The sequence below is a fragment of the Hydra vulgaris genome, chromosome 14 (assembly GCF_038396675.1).
Source record: "Hydra vulgaris chromosome 14, alternate assembly HydraT2T_AEP".
In the NCBI taxonomy this organism is placed as follows: Eukaryota; Metazoa; Cnidaria; class Hydrozoa; order Anthoathecata; family Hydridae; genus Hydra; species Hydra vulgaris.
In genome coordinates, this window is record NC_088933.1 from 14,449,901 (window position 1) to 14,469,148 (window position 19,248).

Below are 19,248 nucleotides of genomic sequence, written 5' to 3' on the forward strand. Positions count from 1 at the left end.
ATGAATAGTATGAGCACTTGCTCTCTTGCACAGAGATTTTTATTCAACATAAAGCGCTTTTGAATTTAAATTACTTTAAACATCTGCCTAAAACTCAATTATATTTTCAAGTTATATTTAGTTTGATTAACTTGGATAAAAATACGTCCCAGTAAATTTACCTATAAACTAAATAAAAACAACTAGCTAAAAAAAGTTACTTAAGTTACTCAACCAATTAATTTACTCAAAGACTCACAAAAAATAGCCATACTGATGTTTCTATTTATATCTTATATGTTGTTAATACATAATAAGCTTTTACCTAAAAATTATTTTAACAAGTAATCTCAAATAGAATATGAAAAACGTGACTCTTTTTTTAATATTTTCATTTTATTTAAATTGATATCAAGTTTAAACATTTTCTATAAAGTTTGTTTTTAGGATTTTTTTTAAAAAGAAATCTATTTAAGCAAAAAAAATTTTAGTATTCTAAAATTCTCTTATTTAAATAACTGCGATTGAAATTTGAAATTATTAAAGAAAAATTGACAAAATTTAAAAGAACTTTAATGCTCAATAATCATAAATTTAATTGCAGCGATGTCCGTAATAGCCAGTGGTGAGTCAGATAGTTAGACCTACAAAAATCTCGACCTACTAAGTTGTTCTACAAAAAGAACATCTACTAAAAGATGTAACCAATGTTCAGTTAACCTACTGAGGCATAAATTGTTTTCAATCGATTATATTCTTTTTTATTTTCAACCGATTTATGACTTTTTTGTTTTTGACCGATTTATTTTTCAACCTATTTAATAGATAATTTCAACAGATTTGAGATAGATAAATTTTTAACTGATTATCTGGTCTGTGTTTTAATGTTGTTTTTTTTAACTACAAAATTAAAAAAAAAATAAAATAAACAATCAATAAGTTTTCCAAGCATTCATCGAACCTTATACCTCCCAATTCTAAAAACAGAGTTTTAACCTATGTGCCAAGGCTGATTAAACTGGGCTTGTATTCAAATCAACAACAAAATATACAAAATACATACCAGAAAGACGTTTAAATTTGAAAATACAGTAAGTTGAATATTCAGTAGATTAAAAATTCAGTAGATCAAAAATACAGTAGGTCAACGAATTAGTAGGTTGGAAAATTAGTAGTACATGTTTTAATTAGGTGTAAATATAAAAATCAAAAATTGTCAGTTGAAAATTAAAAACGCCATAATCTACGATTTACAAAATTTCAAAATTAGTTTAAGTTATACGTCAAAGTAAGATCGTAGTATTAAAAACGCTAATTGCTCATTACATTATAACTTGCTCATTCCACTATAACTGCAACTTTAACTTTAAATTTTAACCTAAGATGTAAATTATAACAGTAACTTACGCTATTTTAAATTCCGCCAAACGAGAAAATTATAAGATGCTATTAATATGAGTGATATTATGTTAAAAAAATAACAATTATGAACTAATGTAAAAAGATACTATTTTATACTACCCCCCCCCCCCCCCACTCCTTCCTTACTGCAAAGCAGCGCCAGGGTTAGGGAGGAGGGAGAGGGGTTAATTTTTATTTTTTTACAATTAGATTTTTTTGCATTAATTCAAGACATTATTTTGCCTTATTACTAAGTCCCAATTGTATATATTTACAAAAACCCTAATATATATGTATACTTTATAACCTATTAATTGAAAAATATATAAGTAAAATAATTAACAATTTGTTGTTAGCAAAATAAAAATTACAAGAATAACATTCAAGATTAGATTTCAAGAATCAGGTAACACCATAGTTAAGTTAATAAAAAAATATTGATACATTTATTAAAATATATTTTATATAATTGAATTTTAGTTTAAAAGAAGTATTTAAAATCAGATATGTTAAAATTCATTAATAATAACATTTTTTTAGATTTATTTTTTTTTTATACAAGTTTTTTGTGTATTCACAATATTGGTAGGGAAGATCCAAAATTTTATTGTTTTGTTTAACCAGTTAATGGTAAATAATTTTTATCTAGAAAAGTTCAAAAAAAAATTTAAATATAACATTATTTGTTAATTTGCACAAAATATGTTTATTTTAAACAATCACAATAATTACTTTTTTTACTTTATTTTGACCCCCCTCCCCCTTATCACAAAATTGTAACACTTAAGTAGCAAGTTTTGTATGAGTCGTCATAAAACCACCAATCTCCCTCCACTCTTATAGCAAGACATAATTTATGGACGATCCCTAGACTATTCAAAATAGTAATTTTTAATAATTTCATGCTCTGATTAACTAGTCAAGTTTAAAAAAAAAAGTTTTAAACAACTCTTTGTAAAAATAGAAACAAAAAAAATAAAGCAATTAAATCATTTCATTGCAATGGAAGGTTTAATCTAACTTATTTATAATCTAAAGTACTTAAAAAAATTATCTTTCAAAAGATTTTTAAAAAGTTTGAATCTCAGACACCTTTTTATTCTGCGCAAAAACTCCAATTACTGTACTGTAACTGCGATAAAGTAAATTCACATTTTGACTAGTAATCTTTGTTCTTTATATGTACTAGTTTTATGTATAACCATAATTTTTTGTTGTACTTGTAAACATACACAACGATATACATATTTTATACATATTTTATTGATAAAATGAAAAGATTTACTATAGATTCTACTTTAATAATAATGATTTCATTTAACTTAACAAGTGATTATTTTTTTATTTCTAATTTATACATTTTAAGATCAACCTATACTATTTACGCAATTTAGTTGGTTTTTTTTAATGATGGGGGCAATTGTTTAAGAGTGAATTTCTAAACGGTCAATAAAAATGAAAATTATCAACAATTTTTTTTCTTTTTTTCAACAATATGGTATTAACAAAACCTTCGCCTACTACTCATAAACTAGTTAATCATTTCTAATCGACATTCATTCTAAGATCAATCTGAAAACTTAATGATAATGAAAAAACTTTAGTTAATAAGCAATTTCATAATAAAAAAAAATCATCTTCTCATAAATTTGTTATACAAAGTTAACTAAAAAAATTCTCTAAAATAATTTGGCCTATAGGCTTGATTATTGTTTATCCGGCAATGCATTTATATGCTGTTATTAATTGCTTTCAATCACTAATCAAGCATTAATCACTTTTGTATATTAGCACTTTAGTAACAAGATAAAAAAAATTTATTGATTTGAAACTATAAATAGTAATAAATAAATTAATTAATAAAAAAATAAAACTATACATAAAAAAAATTGCTGAATGTAAAGCGAGCATATGATATTAACTAAAATTAAATTTGATAAAAAGAATTTTCTTTAACATGTCAGAAAATTTTGAAAGTTAAAAAAATTGTAAAACAAAGTGTTTTAATTTTTGAAAAAATTAAAATCAAATTTAACGAAGTAAATTTAAATTTATTAATATTTAATAATAAATTTAATTTAAACATAATAAAATAAACATAAATTAAAAATTTTTTCAAAGTAGAAAAAAATTAAAAAAAAATTTATATAAAAATAATTTTACAATAGTGGTGAAATTGTTTTCTTAAACAATTAATTACTGCTCATTGTTTTCCACATAAAATATTTTAAAAGATTGTATAAATTATCTAATTGAAAAAAGTTTTAATCTAATGTAAATGGTTTAACGTGTAGGTGAAACTGCCATTTGGTAAGTAAAATTCAAATGACGTGTATATATATACACAGCCCTTAGAATTAGGAAAAATGAGGTTGGCAATAATTTGCCAACCTTAATCTGTTAGAGGTTGGCAAAAAAAAAAAAACTGAAACAAAGGTTTTACCATAAAACATAGAAGCAAGGTCAGCAATTTTTTGCCGAGCTTAAAATCTAGGTTTAAACTTAAAATCTAAGGTCGGCAGTCAGGTCAACATTGCCGAATACCAACGCTAATTACGAAGGATATATGCTCTAAACCAAAACTAAGCAACCCTAATTAAAAGGGATATTTGGCCTAAACCAAAACCAATATAGCAGCACTCATCACATGTTCTACCTATTGTTATTTGATGTAGCAGCACTCCTCACATGTTTATCTATTTTTCAGTTGATGTATGTAAACAATAAAATAAAAATTAAACAAAAAAAAAATAAATATTTTAAATGTTTTTAAAAACATTCAAATCTATTGATTTGCATTTTTGTGTTTTTTTAAAAAACAATAAAATTTAATGGTTTTTACATAAAGTGTACTTGATTTTGTCTTCTTTAAACACAAAGAGTTGTTAAGTGCCATTTTTCACCAAAAACAGTGTTATTTTTCACCAAAAACAGTGTAAATTTAGATGTCAAACTAAAGGAATATATATATATATATATATATATATATATATATATATATATATATATATATAGTTTGTTATCTTTGGGAAGAGCGGAAGGAAAAAAGTGATTCTTACGCCAACACATACGTCACTTTTAATTACTTTTGACTTTTGTCCAACATTTGCGTGTTGGACGAAAGTAAAAACCATTAATTTAATTACAAATAAATCGTTTTTTAAAAAAACCACAAAAACGCAAATTTAATTAACCAGAATGTTTTATAAACATTCTGAATGTTTTTAACAATATAAACAATGTTTTTATTTTTATTTTTTTTAATAAAATGTTTTTATTTTTAATTTTTTTAGTAAAATGTTTTTATTTTTATTTTTTTTTTACTGTAAATCATGCGCGGAGTGTTGCTACATCGACTATCTTATAGCCTGACTCGCAAGGGAGTGTTGCTACATCAACTGACAAATAGCCTGACTCGCAAGGGAGTGCTGCTACATCGACTGAAAAATAGCCTGACCCGCAAGGGAGTGCTGCTACATCTACTATCTTTTAGCCTGACCCGCAAGGGAGTGTTGCTATATCGACTGAGGGTTTGGTTGGGGCAGGCAGTCTATCAATTAATAAAAAAAATAATTACGGTCTTGCATTTTAATTTTTACTTTTTGTCAACAAAATATGGAAAAAACATTCGGACAACATCTACGGTTTGTATATATATATATATATATATATATTTATATATATATATATATATATATATATATATATATATATATATATATATACATGCACATATATGTATATATATATATAATATATATATATATATATATATATATATATATATATATTTATATATATATATATATATATATATATATATATATATATATATATATATATATACATGCACATATATGTATATATATATATATATATATATACATATATATATAAATATAAATATATATATATATATATAAATTGAAATCCACCTAACACCTCTGGAAAAATCACGCTTAAATAGTTTGAGATTATGAGAGTAGCTTTAAACTTAGTTTAAAGTTTTAGATTAGGGTTAGTTTAGCGAGAGACTTGTAAATAAATAGTTCACCTCCACAAACCTCTCTCTGCCTAGAAAAAGTGAACTAAATAAAAAAGTAAATATAGTAAATATAGTAAAAATATAGAAAAAGTGAACTAAATAAAAAAGTAAATATAGTAAATATAGTAAATATAAAAAGTAAATATAAGTATATATGATTAAATAAAAAAGTATACATATATATATATATATATATATATATATATATATATATATATATATATATATATATATATATATATATTTAACAACTCTTACAAAAAAAATTGTTGGTTCATGGCATTTCTTTTGTCTGGTCTATTGAGTTCAACGTGTAGAATATGATTACTTGGACTTGATACCTTTAATGTTTTATATTCATAATTAGCTACACTTGCAAGCATTCTTTTTGCTAAGTTTAAAAAAAAATTATTCTAACAACATATTATAAACTTATTTCATATAAATAATTAACGTTAATATAATAAAATAGAACTTACAATAATAAAATTAGATATATCTAAATAAATTTATTTATCTAATGTTATTTTTTTTGTGTGAAAATTTAAGTATATATACTTAAATTACTAAAACTAATACTGAAAATTTTTTTGATAAATAAAAACAAGAGCGCACAACATCATAAATTTACATTTTGAGCAAAATTTATAATTTTTGTTTTTCTAGTTAATTAAAATGTGGTTGTTCTGAATCTGTTGGTAAAACAATTTCTGATGCAAGGTTTGATTTAAAATGGATACAAAAGGGAGCCCATAAAATTTTTTCTTACTAGAATAAAAAAAACTGTTACAATTTTTTTATTTTTTTTATTTTAGTGCATTTTTTAAAAAAATATAAGGAAAAGTAATTTTTGGCACACCTTGTGTCAATTATGGATCACAACAAATTTAAGAAAAATTCAATAAGAGACTTTAAATATTAGCTATGGTGCCAGCAAAAAAATTATGACACGTTTTTTACATAAAAATTTTTAGTTATTATTGTATGGCATAAAAACTTTAAAATTAAATTCAAAAAATAATTAATAGTTAAATTTTTATTTTTTTATTTTCTATGAGAATTGCCAATCAAAAAATTCTTTTTTTTAATTTTATACATTTTTGGAACAAGTACACAGAATAAGTAATTTTTGGATATGGTTTGCTTTGTGGCTTTAAGTGACCACTAGAAATTGCTTTAAAATGATGAAAAATTTTCCAGATTAGAATTTTTTGGCTCCTTTTTTCCTTTATAAATCAAACCATGCCACAGAAACTTATTTTATTAGCAGATCCTGAATGACCATATTTTAATTAACTAGAAAAACAAAAAATTATCAATTTTGCTAAACATGTGAATTTATGATGTGCACTCTAAAATGTCATATATTTTGATTTTATAATGCTTTTATGTTTGAATAAAAGCATTATAAAAAAAATATATATATATAAATAACTTTAATGTTGACATTAGAAAACATCAAATAACACAAATTCTCTTTATACAATTAATAACTTATTATTAGAAATTTTTTCTGGATTATGGTTACCAGAATCATCAGCTCGTAAAAATTATAAAAAAAAGATTTTTTTTTGTAACATTAGAAACAGAGTAAAATTAATTAACATCAGCACTTGAGTGGCTTTTTTGTTGTTTACATAAAAATGTAAAAAACAGAGGCCAAAATTTAGTTTTCACTAACTGTCCATTATCTGAATTAATTCCGCTATTTAAAGGTGAACATTGGTACCTCTGTATTTCAAGAGCTTCACGCACTTTTAGATCAAATTTTTTAGTTTTCACTTTATTTCTTGTTTATAATTGTTTTTGCGTTTTCCCACTTTATTTCTTGAAAGCAAAACTTATTATGGGTGGCTATTGCAGACTGATAATGTTTCCCCTTGTTTAAATCTTTTAGATGTTGTCGAGTTCAAGTCCTAATTTGAAGTTTTGCTTTGCCTATGTATGTCTTTGATCATTTGCATTCAATTAAATAAGTTCCTGGTTGACTATCATGGGCAAATTAGTTTTGTTTTTTGATCTTAGTAATGTTCTTAAATTTGAATTTGATTTGAAGACCACTCTATAGCCAGCTTTCCGAAATATTTTCCTTAGTTTCGGAGATAGTGATGGTATCCATGGTAACAATACAGTAAGAAGGTTAAGATGATCTGATTGAATTTTGTTGGTTTTTAGGGAGTGTTTATTTCCAATTAAGTTTGAAATATGTGTAAGTTGACATATTCAAAGTTGTATCCATTTTTGTTATTCTTTATATGTTGTATCCATTAAGATAATTAGAAATTGTTCTGTTTCTTGAGTGTTCGAAAATCTAGTTTGGCTATCGTCAACATATCAAAGATAGGATTTTAGGTCAAGAGGAGGATTTACTGCCATTGCAATTTCAAAAGCGTTTTGTTCATGATGTTTTAAAAAAGATTCTGCAAGTATGACCATGAATGAAAAACCTTTTGGACCAGATTTCTCAAGTTCATGGATTTCGTTATTCCACAGGAAATAGCAATGGTGTAAACAAAGCTCTATGAGTTGTCTTGTTTCAGATACAGTAAGGTTGGTGAAATATTTGTAAGAATCATCTTTAATTAATTGGTCTATAAGTATAAAGTAGCTTCCTATAGAGGTATTGATGGATACAGGTTTATTACATCAAATGAAACTTGAACCTCATTTTCGTCAATCTCCCATAAATTTGCTTTACTAATAAATTCAAAAGAATTTTTTAGATGTGTTTTATTTTTGTTTAAGACAGGTTGTATTTTCTTTACTAAGTAGTTTGATATTCCATAATTAGGAGTCCCAATTATTGATATAACTATTCTCGTAGGATAAGATTTTTCAGGTTTGTGAGCTTTAATTAGACCATACATACAAGGCGGAATGGAATCACTTGGATATATACTATCATATTCTGTTTTTAAAAATCACTGTTTTTTATTAAGTTGTGAGAGATAAGTCTTAATTTCAAAATTGCAATGGCAGTAAATCCTCCTCTTGACCTAAAATCCTATCTAAGATATTTTGACGATAGCCACGCTAGATTTTTGAACACTCAAGAAGCAGAACAATTCCTAATTATCGTTAACAAACATCACCCTGCAATACAATATACAATCAAAATTAAAAGCAAAAATAGAACTCTTAACTTTCTCGATTTAACCATAATAAATAACAACAAAGGAAAATACGAGTTTAAAGTTTACAGAAAGGAAGTCATTACAAATATCCAAATTAATCTTCACTCAAATCATGACCTCAATTCTAAGCGTAATATTTAAAGATTACGTTCACAAGGCTTATTCAATAGAATATTTCCATGGGTCATGTGACTCAAGAAATGTTGCCATTATGAGAGGATAAAAAAAATAAACAAACTGTGTGCAGTATTAATTATAATACCATTTGTAATAGGTTTTTATTAGGTTTTAGTAACAATATTAATATAATAATATAATATTTAATATCAATGTGGTAAAATAATCAAGATTTTTTTATTTTTATAATCAATATCAAGTTTATTTACTAAATTTACTATAAAGAAATTTTGTACTACAAAACATTAGATGTACCTTCCAAAATCAGATATGATCAAAAATCTTGTACAAAGACACATAGACACTTGCTCAATTCCAAATAACAAATTTAAAAATAATAAAGAAACCTTTCCAGATGTAGCTTACACTGATTTATCAAACTATCTATTATTTTCACCAAGTTCTTATACATCTGAAGATATGAAGACCTATATCATGGAAGCATTTAAATAAGAAATAACATATTTAGTAAATTTTTATGGTGTTTCATTCTCAAAATCTAAATGATACCCAAATTAATCCATGGATTTTGCAGAATTTAATATCCACACTGTAATTGCAAGGGAGGCCTTGCTGAAGCATATACACATATCAATGCATTTTTTTCTTTTGTATTGATAAAACTGTTAAAATGTGAGAATCTAAAACATTAACCGATTATAAATCTTAATGGTTACCACCACACCTACCAGCAAAGCAGCAAAGTTAACAGCAAAATGTTTTTTAATTATAAATCAAAATTTTATGAACAGGCAGCTATTTTATGAACAATTCTTGCATCAGCTCATGAATACTCTACTAAATCTTATAGTTCTAAAGTACCAGATGGTGTTGTTAAGTGTTCTTTTTTTTTTAAATATGCTTAGAAATTAGATTTCTATACAGTTATAGAAAAACAATTGCAAGATATGATTGAAATTAAAAAAACTTGTTATCGTTGATTAGAAAAAAACAATCAATTATAACTTAAAAAAGACCAAGGGTATTACTACCAAGTAAAAACTCAACTTATTGTTACTGAATATTAATGCTGCTAATTTTTTGTATGAACAGTAAAAGACTTTAATTTATAGGTTTTTTGTGAAAAAATCGCAACATATCAAATCAATGCTTGTCTTTAAAAAATTAATTTTGAAACTGGTGAACATGAACACATTGAAAGTAATGTTTTATTATTTCAGAATCTAATTTGTTACTGTCACATCAGTTCAAAAGATGGCGATATGATTGTTAGGTGTACCAATATATATTGTAAAATTAAAAGTCGTTAAAGGTAAATAGTTTTGGGACAAAAAAACATTTAGGGGTATTATACATTTAAACAAACATTCTAAAAGTAAAAAATGTATGTTGAGAAAAAAAACTTCATTAACTGTTGTACAAAAATGTTGAGAGAGAGAGAGAGAGAGAGAGAGAGAGAGAGTGAGTGAGAGAGAGAGTGAGAGGGAGAGAGAGAGAGAGAGAGAGAGAGAGAGAGAGAGAGAGAGAGAGAGAGAGAGAGAGAGAGAGAGAGAGAGAGAGAGAGAGAGAGAGAGAGAGAGAGAGAAGAAAAGTTATTTAATATACATTTCAAAAAAAAGATTTTGATAAAATGATATTTTGTTCAGTTAATCTTGTAAACATCTTTAGAGTTTAATGTCATTATTTTTAAATTATTGTTTAAATTATTTGCTAATTAACTGCTACTAAAGTTAACCAAAGCACATTCTGAATGAACAATTGTATCTAATGTTGTATGAGATTCTCTATCTTTAGTAAATAAAAAATTAACCGGTATCAAGTCAAAGAGAACAATACTCTTTGTTATATTTTACAATTTCAGGAAGTTTAAAAAATTTAATTTTCTGATTGTTTTTTTTTTTTTTAGTTAGTTGCGAGATATAATCTATAACACCTATTATATGTTATAATTAATATTTTATAAAGTCTTATGTGCAATAAAAAGCTACCCTAAAAATTTATTTAAAAATACTAATGGTATATTTCTTATCATATCAGCTTTGTTTACATTTTTATCCTCTCATAATGGCAACATTTATTAAGTCATGTGACCCACGAGAATACTTTATATGCAGTAATTTATATTTACAAAATGAGATTAATTTCCTTATTCAAATGTTTAACAAAAATGGATACAACATATGTCAACTTACACATATTGCAAACATGATTGGAAATAAACAGTCCCTAATAACCAACAAAATTCGATCAGATCATCTTAACCTTCCTACTGTATTGTTACCATGGATACCATCACTATCTCCGAAACTAAGGAAAATATTTCGGAAAGCTGGCTATAGAGTGGTCTTCAAATCAAATTCAATTTTAAGAACATTACTAAGGTCAAAAATCAAAACTAAATTGCCACATAATAGTTAATAAGGAACTCATTTAATTGAATGCAAATGCTTAAAGAGATACATAAGCAAAGCAAAACTTTAAATAAGGACTTGAACTCAACAACATTTAGAAAGTTTAAATAAGGGGAAACATTATCAGTCTGCAATAGCCACCCATAATAAGTTTTGCTCACAAGAAATAAAGTGGAAAAATGCAAAAACAATTAAAGTGGAAACAAAAAAATTTGATCAAAAAGTGTGCAAAGCTCTTGAAATACAGAGGTACCCACTCGTGCTGTGGGCAACTGAAACAGTTTTTATTTCTCATTTGAGTTGTCCACTATGATAATCAGTAGTCTGGTGTAAAAGTTTTTTTTTTATTTTTTTTCGGGTAAAACTTTGATACTTTTAAAATTTTAGTTTATGCAAAGTCGTGTACTTTGTTTTTAAGGAGAAAATTATTATAAATTATGGAAAAAGCTACAAAGCAAAAAAAACAAAACAAAAAACTTACGACTGCGAAAGTAACAACACTCTAGTCACTAACTGCATCATAAAAGTAATAAAACTATAACAGCGTTATTACTTTTATAAAGCATTTATAACTTTTATAGTTTATTCTTTGTTCAAACATCAGTAATTCCAAACTTTAATAAAAGTAATAAGCATCTAGAAAATATAAAGTGGATTCAAATATTAATAAAATATTATTTATAAAATATTCAAATATTAATAAAAACATTAGGAACTTTTACAAATACTTGAACAACTTTATAAAAAGTTTGGCATTATGAAAAATGTTACTAATAGTCTGTGAAAACGCACGTTTAAAATTTAAAATCAACCAATAAAAAGTTTTCAGTAAATGATTTTAAAATTAACGCGCATTTTTACAGACCATTAATAACATTTTTCATAATGGTAAACTTTTTATACAGTACGCTTTTATAAAGTTGTTTAAGCTCCTTAACAAGTTTTGAATATTATTTGAATATCCACTCTATTTTATCAGATGCTTTTCTACTTCAATTAAAATATAGTTTTATTAATAAACACACTCTGAAAAGTAACAAACTGTCTGGTCATCCTGCCGGGCTACTGACAGATATTTTTTTAAACTTCAGTCACCCTTCGAGAAAATGAGTCATCCTGTGCCACCAGAGTACACCACTGCAATGTTGACCCTTAAATGGCAGAATTAATTCAGATAATGGACAGTTTGTGAAGACTAAATTTTGGACTCCATTTTTTACATTTTTATGTAAACAAGAAAGAAGCCACTCAAATGCTGACATCAGTTAACCTTATACTGCTGATTTTGGTGAGCAGTGTGACATCATACTGAAATAGCCTGCTGCCGGGGGCTTCAGTACATACATCGACTGACAAATAACCTGACTTGCAGTGGAGTGCTGCTACATCGACTGAGGGTTTGGGATGGTGCAGCAATCTTTTCATTCATTAATCTTTGTTTTCTTCTTTTTCTAAAAGAGCTGTATCGATTTAGATAATCAATATATATATGCACACAGTGGGTTACCAAATTATTAGGGACACTTTACTTTTTAGGTAACTTTAAAGTTTAAATGATTTTTGTGAGCAAATAAATAGTTTTTAAATAACTTTTTTTTGTGTGTATTTTAGTTACCAATATAACTATAATTGTTTTTAAACTGTGGTAATTGTGTCAGTCCACCCTATCTGTCAAAAGTTAGTTTATTATTCAATTAGCTGTCAATTGTTGAAAAGTGTGGTTGGAGTAAGTTCAAAATTGATTTAAATTATTTATTTTTGGAACAATTTTTTGCAAGTTTTTAGAGTTTAGAACTATTGAAAACTAAGTATTGGCAAATAGTTCAATTATTTATAGTTAATTAATTATTATTTTTGCTAATTTTAATACATAAATCCTGACTTGTAACCATTCTTACCTCTCATTGATTTTTTTAGTATGTGCAAGTCTCCAGACTTAACCCCAAGAAAAAGTAGGGAAGTAAAAACCTTACTTCTTCATTCTACACATTCTCAGAGAGAGAGATAGCAGCAATTGCAAGTGTTTCAAAGTCAGTAATGAGCTGAATTAAAAGAAAGATTGATACAAATATGCCTCTAGAACCAGACCGTGTCGACAAAAGTGGCAGTAAAAGGATCACTACAGAAAAAAAAGTGTGGCTTAACTAGCTACAATGATAAACAATTAATGTCTCCAAAAGGATGGTTTAGAGAAGGTTGACTGAAGAGAATTTAATAGGTCGTCGTCCAACCAAAAAACCACATTTAACTGAATCCATGAAAAAAAGCGACTGGAATGGCCAGAAAACACTAGCATATGACTATTGAAGACTGGAGTAGAGTAAATATAATTTATAATATTGTAAGAAACCAGAAAAATTTAAGGTTAATAATTTTACAATATCTTTGAAATGTTTTACAAGTGTGTTTCTTGGACAAATCAGCATTTCAAATTTTGAAGTACAAAAGCTCGTTTGTTCGACAACGCCCAGGAGAAAAATTCCACCAGGACTGCCTTTTGGAAAAGGTTAAACATCCTGTGAGTGCAATGGTGTGGTCTGTGATCTAAGCCAAGAGTATGGGCCGCCTTTACATTGTGGAAGGGACTATGAGGCAGGACTAGTACAAGCGAGTACTGGAAAACAGACTCCTGCCCCAGGTCCAAGAATGGTTTCCTGAAGAGTATATGTTCATGCATGACTCAGCACCGTACCATGAAGCTAGAAGTGTTACAGCATTCCTAACTGAATAAAAAGTGCATGTTTTGCCATTGCCGGGGAATTCACCTGATATGAACCCCTTAGAAAATCTATGGGAGTTCACAAATCGGGAAATTGCCAAAGAAATCATCACTACCGAGCACCAATTGATAGAAACTCTTATATGAGAGTGGTATAGCAATCCTAGTCTCCAACACAGTGCAAAAGTCTGCATAGAAAGCAGGCCCCAACGCCTGAAAGCTATTTTTATAGCTAAGGGTGGCATTACAAAATATTAGGATTATTACCATATTTGTAATTTTAAAACTTTTTATAAAAAATAAATAGCTATGAATAAGTAATTATGTTGTTTTATATATAAATTAAGCTCTCTAACAATAATATATATATATATATATATATATATATATATATATATATATATATATATATATATATATATATATATATATATATATATATATATATATATATATATATTAGGCATAGTACATTTTTAAAAATATTTTGAAATGTTTAGTTTGATTACTGAACTGTAGGTTTTGAAAATTTTAGTGAAAATTTTTTACAAAAGAAAATTTTATAAATTTATTAAAGGGTAAATCCATATGAAATCATCCAAAAAAACATATTTTCGACACCCTTACATCTCAAAATTTGTTCATTTTTACATCACTTGCAGTACATATTAAAAAAATAACAACTGCAAAAGTTTTGGTTAAAAATACGCATGGGTTCCAGAGATATTGTCAGTTGAAATAATGCTGACTCATCATTTTAGTGATTATCCGAAGTGACTACAAAGCAACTTTGACATATAGTATCTTGATAATGGTTTGGGAAAATTTCTTAAAATTTGGTACCCCATTAGATTTTTATTAGAGGAATCCAAATATAGCACCGTCAAGACTTGATTGTCTCAGGAAATGCCTCGTTTATCCAATTTTATTCAAAATTATTGACTTGTAAATTAATGATTTTTGGAGGTAAAATGAAAAATGTGGCCCGAAATCCAGAGTAAAAAGTTTAATTGTATATCATTATTTCATCTTAGGTCTACTGAAAAAAATTAGATTCATCAATTGTCTCTCTAATACTTAATCAAAATTTGCATTTAAAAATGGTATCTACTTATAAAAATTTAAATTTTGTAACAAAAGCAATTGAAATGTTTTTTAAAACATTTATTCAAATAAAACACCAAATAGTGTTATTTAGTGACTATTTTAGGACATTTATATTCATATGCCAAGGTAGGGCCAGGGGGACTCTGGGTAACTCTGCCCCCTCCCTCCCCCTCCCCCTTTCCCCCAATCTCCCTGGATTTTTTTTTTTTTTACATAGATTGATTTAACAGTTATTAAAATATAATTTAAAAACATCGACCAAACAAGAGTTCAATTAGAAAAAAGATATTTAGGTGGAAGAACAGTTCCTGGCACAAGGATGTATCATCACTTTATTCCAATTGCTTCAAACACTATAAATTATAAAAAAACAAGTATTGATAAATGCACTGAAACATTTAATATCATTCGAACAAGCAAACATAATAAAGAGATTTCATTAAACATAAAAAAAATGGATTATAATGCATGTTTTTATGATGGATTTTGGTGGGTTGGGATTGCTGAAGATGTAAGTGACCTTGATATAAAAGTCAGATTCATGGATCCACATGGACCAGGTAAAAACTTCTTTTGGCCAATGAGAAATGACAAGTGTTGGGTGCTCAATTCTGAAGTTATATGCCTAATTTCTACACCCACAACAGTATCAGGTCGTAGGTAGAACATATCTGATTTAGCTTTAGAGAATATAAGCAGCTGGTTACAAAAAAAAATTAACTACATTTAAAATTATTTTGTCGTAATTTTATTTACCTGTTTCGCATTTAGAATTTGTCTTATTTTTTTCTTTTTTTCAAATCCTTGGATGTAAGGCTGAAAAGGAGGGGAAGTTTAAATAGTTCCCACTGTCTACCTCATAATGTCAATGACTATATTAGTCTTAAACTACTAAATAATACCATAAAGATATTGATATAAATAAAAATGTTTAAAAAAATATCAGTATCTTTGGTTTTAAAATTTAAGATTTTTAAAATTGTGAAAAGATCTCAGTTTTGAGTGCTTACTTTGAAATAAAAGGTAAGCATTTAATAATAAATGTATATATATATATTAGGGTGGAGCGATTTTCATAGCAAAAAAAAAAAAGAGTTTAAAAACCAATATTACTGAGACACGAATCAATGTCTATTAATTATAAGATAAAAGTAAAAAAATATTTTTTGAATTTTGATGAGATCTTGAGGTCCTCTTTGGAATTTAAATTCTTGACAGGTCCTAATATTTTTGAATTTTTTTTTTTCTAAACCATATCAACCTTGGACTCAAAAAAAGCAGAAAAAAATGCTTGTTTCATAAATAATTATTTTATTACAAAAAATTTTTAGTAAAAAAAATACTTGCAAAAATATACCTTAAAACCCCCGTTTTGTTGAGGACGGGGTTTTAAATGAAAAAAACAACTCTACTTTTTTAATTTTAATTTTTTAATAAAAACAAATAATATTTTCAAAATCAGCATATTATTTTGCTTCTTTTAAGTATCAAGTTGATATAGTTTAGAAAAAAAAAATTTAAACAATATTAGGACCCATCAAAAATTTAGAATCCAAAGAAATCTCAAGAACTCATCTAAACTAAAAAAAAAAAGAGTAAGGCTCTTTTTTCACCAAAAGATATTGATTTGCTGCTCAGGCAAATCAAATTTCAAAAATTTTCAAAATCGCTCCACCCTAATATATATATATATATATATATATATATATATATATATATATATATATATATATATATATATATATATATGTATGTTTTTAAATTATATTTTAATAACTGTTAAATCAATCTATGTAAAAAAAAAAAAAAATACAGGGAGATTTGGGGAAAGGGGGAGGGGGAGGGAGGGGGCATAGTTACCCAGAGTCCCCCTGGCCCTACCTTGGCATATGAATATAAATGTCCTAAAATAGTCACTAAATAACACTATTTGGTGTTTTATTTGAATAAATGTTTTAAAAAACATTTCAATTGCTTTTGTTACAAAATTTAAATTTTTATAAGTAGATACCATTTTTAAATGCAAATTTTGATTAAGTATTAGAGAGACAATTGATGAATCTAATTTTTTTCAGTAGACCTAAGATGAAATAATGATATACAATTAAACTTTTTACTCTGGATTTCGGGCCACATTTTTCATTTTACCTCCAAAAATCATTAATTTACAAGTCAATAATTTTGAATAAAATTGGATAAACGAGGCATTTCCTGAGACAATCAAGTCTTGACGGTGCTATATTTGGATTCCTCTAATAAAAATCTAATGGGGTACCAAATTTTAAGAAATTTTCCCAAACCATTATCAAGATACTATATGTCAAAGTTGCTTTGTAGTCACTTCGGATAATCACTAAAATGATGAGTCAGCATTATTTCAACTGACAATATCTCTGGAACCCATGCGTATTTTTAACCAAAACTTTTGCAGTTGTTATTTTTTTAATATGGACTGCAAGTGAGGTAAAAATGAAAAAATTCTGAGACTTAAGGGTGTCATAGTCTGAATGATTTCATAGGGAATGACTCTAAAAGCGATATTATTTTAAAACTTTAATAAAAAATTTGAAACATTTTTGTACATTTGACAAACTTACAACTTGATTTTAAAATATATAATAAAAATTTGAAAAAGTTTGATTTTAAAATATATAATAAAAATTTGAAAAATTTGAAAAAAGGTGTTTCTTGCTGATAAACATCAGTTAGTTAGGCTAGTTTCGTTTTTTAAAATTTAATTCATTTTCTAAATATCCTTCTTTTTTATTATAAAAAGTAAATCATATTATCTGTATTGTAAAGGTGTTAATGATATATTTACACACACACACACACACACACACACACACACACACACACACACACACACACACACACACACACACACACACACACACACACACACACACACACAGACACACACACACACACACACACACACACACACACACACACACACACACACACACACACACACACACACACACACACACACACACACACACACACACACACACACACACACACACACACACACACACACACACACACACACACGCACACACACACACACACACACACACACACACACACACACACACACACACACACACACACACACACACACACACACACACACACACACACACACACACACACACACACACACACACACACACACACACACACACACACACACACACACACACACACACACACACACACACACACACACACACACACACACACACACACACACACACACACACACACACACACACACACACACACACACACACACACACACACACACACACACACACACATATATATATATATATATATATATATATATATATACATATATATATATATATATATATATATATATATATATATAAATAATTGTAAAGGTGTTAATGGTATATTTTATTACATATATTAGTTTCTTTATTGAATGTAAAATGCTAAAAAACTAGTTGAAAAGTTGTTTTTTAATTTTAGACAAGTATATCGAAGGATCAATACAAGGTTCATCAGCTAAAAAAATTTGAGTTATGCAAGAAGTTTTAGCTTGCTCAATAGTCCCAGCTTAAAAAAATATAGACAAACAAAACAATACAATAATATTTAAGTCACAAAATAATATAGTTTCTTCACTTTTAAAATATAAAAGTTAGGAACAAAAACAGCTGCTTATGGATCTTAATGTCACAAAGTTCTTGGTTCGTAAATCTCTACCCTTCAGTATCATTTTGTTTTTTTAACACCTTCACTTCCAATAAGGCTGCAAGCAATCACTATTAGAGTTGGAAGTTACTGGAACAGAAAAGATAAACTTTATAAAGCAAGATAACAATTAACAGACGACTTTAAAGATTGCAAATATTATTAATCAGGAAAACAAGAAGGGAACAAATTCCAAAATATGGATGCTCGAGGAAAAAAACTAGACAAATAATAATTTTTAGTGCACTTAGGAACAGTCACAGTAAAAGGAGGAGACTTCATTAAATGACGAGTAACACGAGAATGAATTTTAGTAGATGGCACAAGAGACACTAGCTCTTTAGAGCAGTGACCTTTATTGTATTTGTAAAATACTATAACTATATTAGAAGAGAAAGAGAAGCAACACTATAGATGATGTGATAGAGGTTGGAGGTTGGCTGTAAGAGCAGGTCCAACTATGTTTACAATGCATTCTTGCACCTTGCCTAAAAGCGAAAGAGCATCATTCAAAGATCCGCTCCAGATATAGCAACAGTATTCCATACAAAGACGGATTTGAGATTTATAGAGATAAAGAATAGA

At 27.1% G+C, this 19,248-nt stretch overlaps 1 protein-coding gene across 1 annotated transcript in view; it reads right to left on the reverse strand.

Moving 5' to 3' along the window:
• Window positions 1-19,248, reverse strand: part of LOC100199860 (delta(3,5)-Delta(2,4)-dienoyl-CoA isomerase, mitochondrial) — a 70,332-nt gene that overhangs the window by 46,323 nt on the left and 4,761 nt on the right. Inside the window, exon 2 of the mRNA XM_065818497.1 lies at window positions 5,684-5,816. Within this exon, the coding sequence (XP_065674569.1) occupies window positions 5,684-5,816 (133 nt within the window). The remainder of the gene's footprint in view (window positions 1-5,683; window positions 5,817-19,248) is intronic.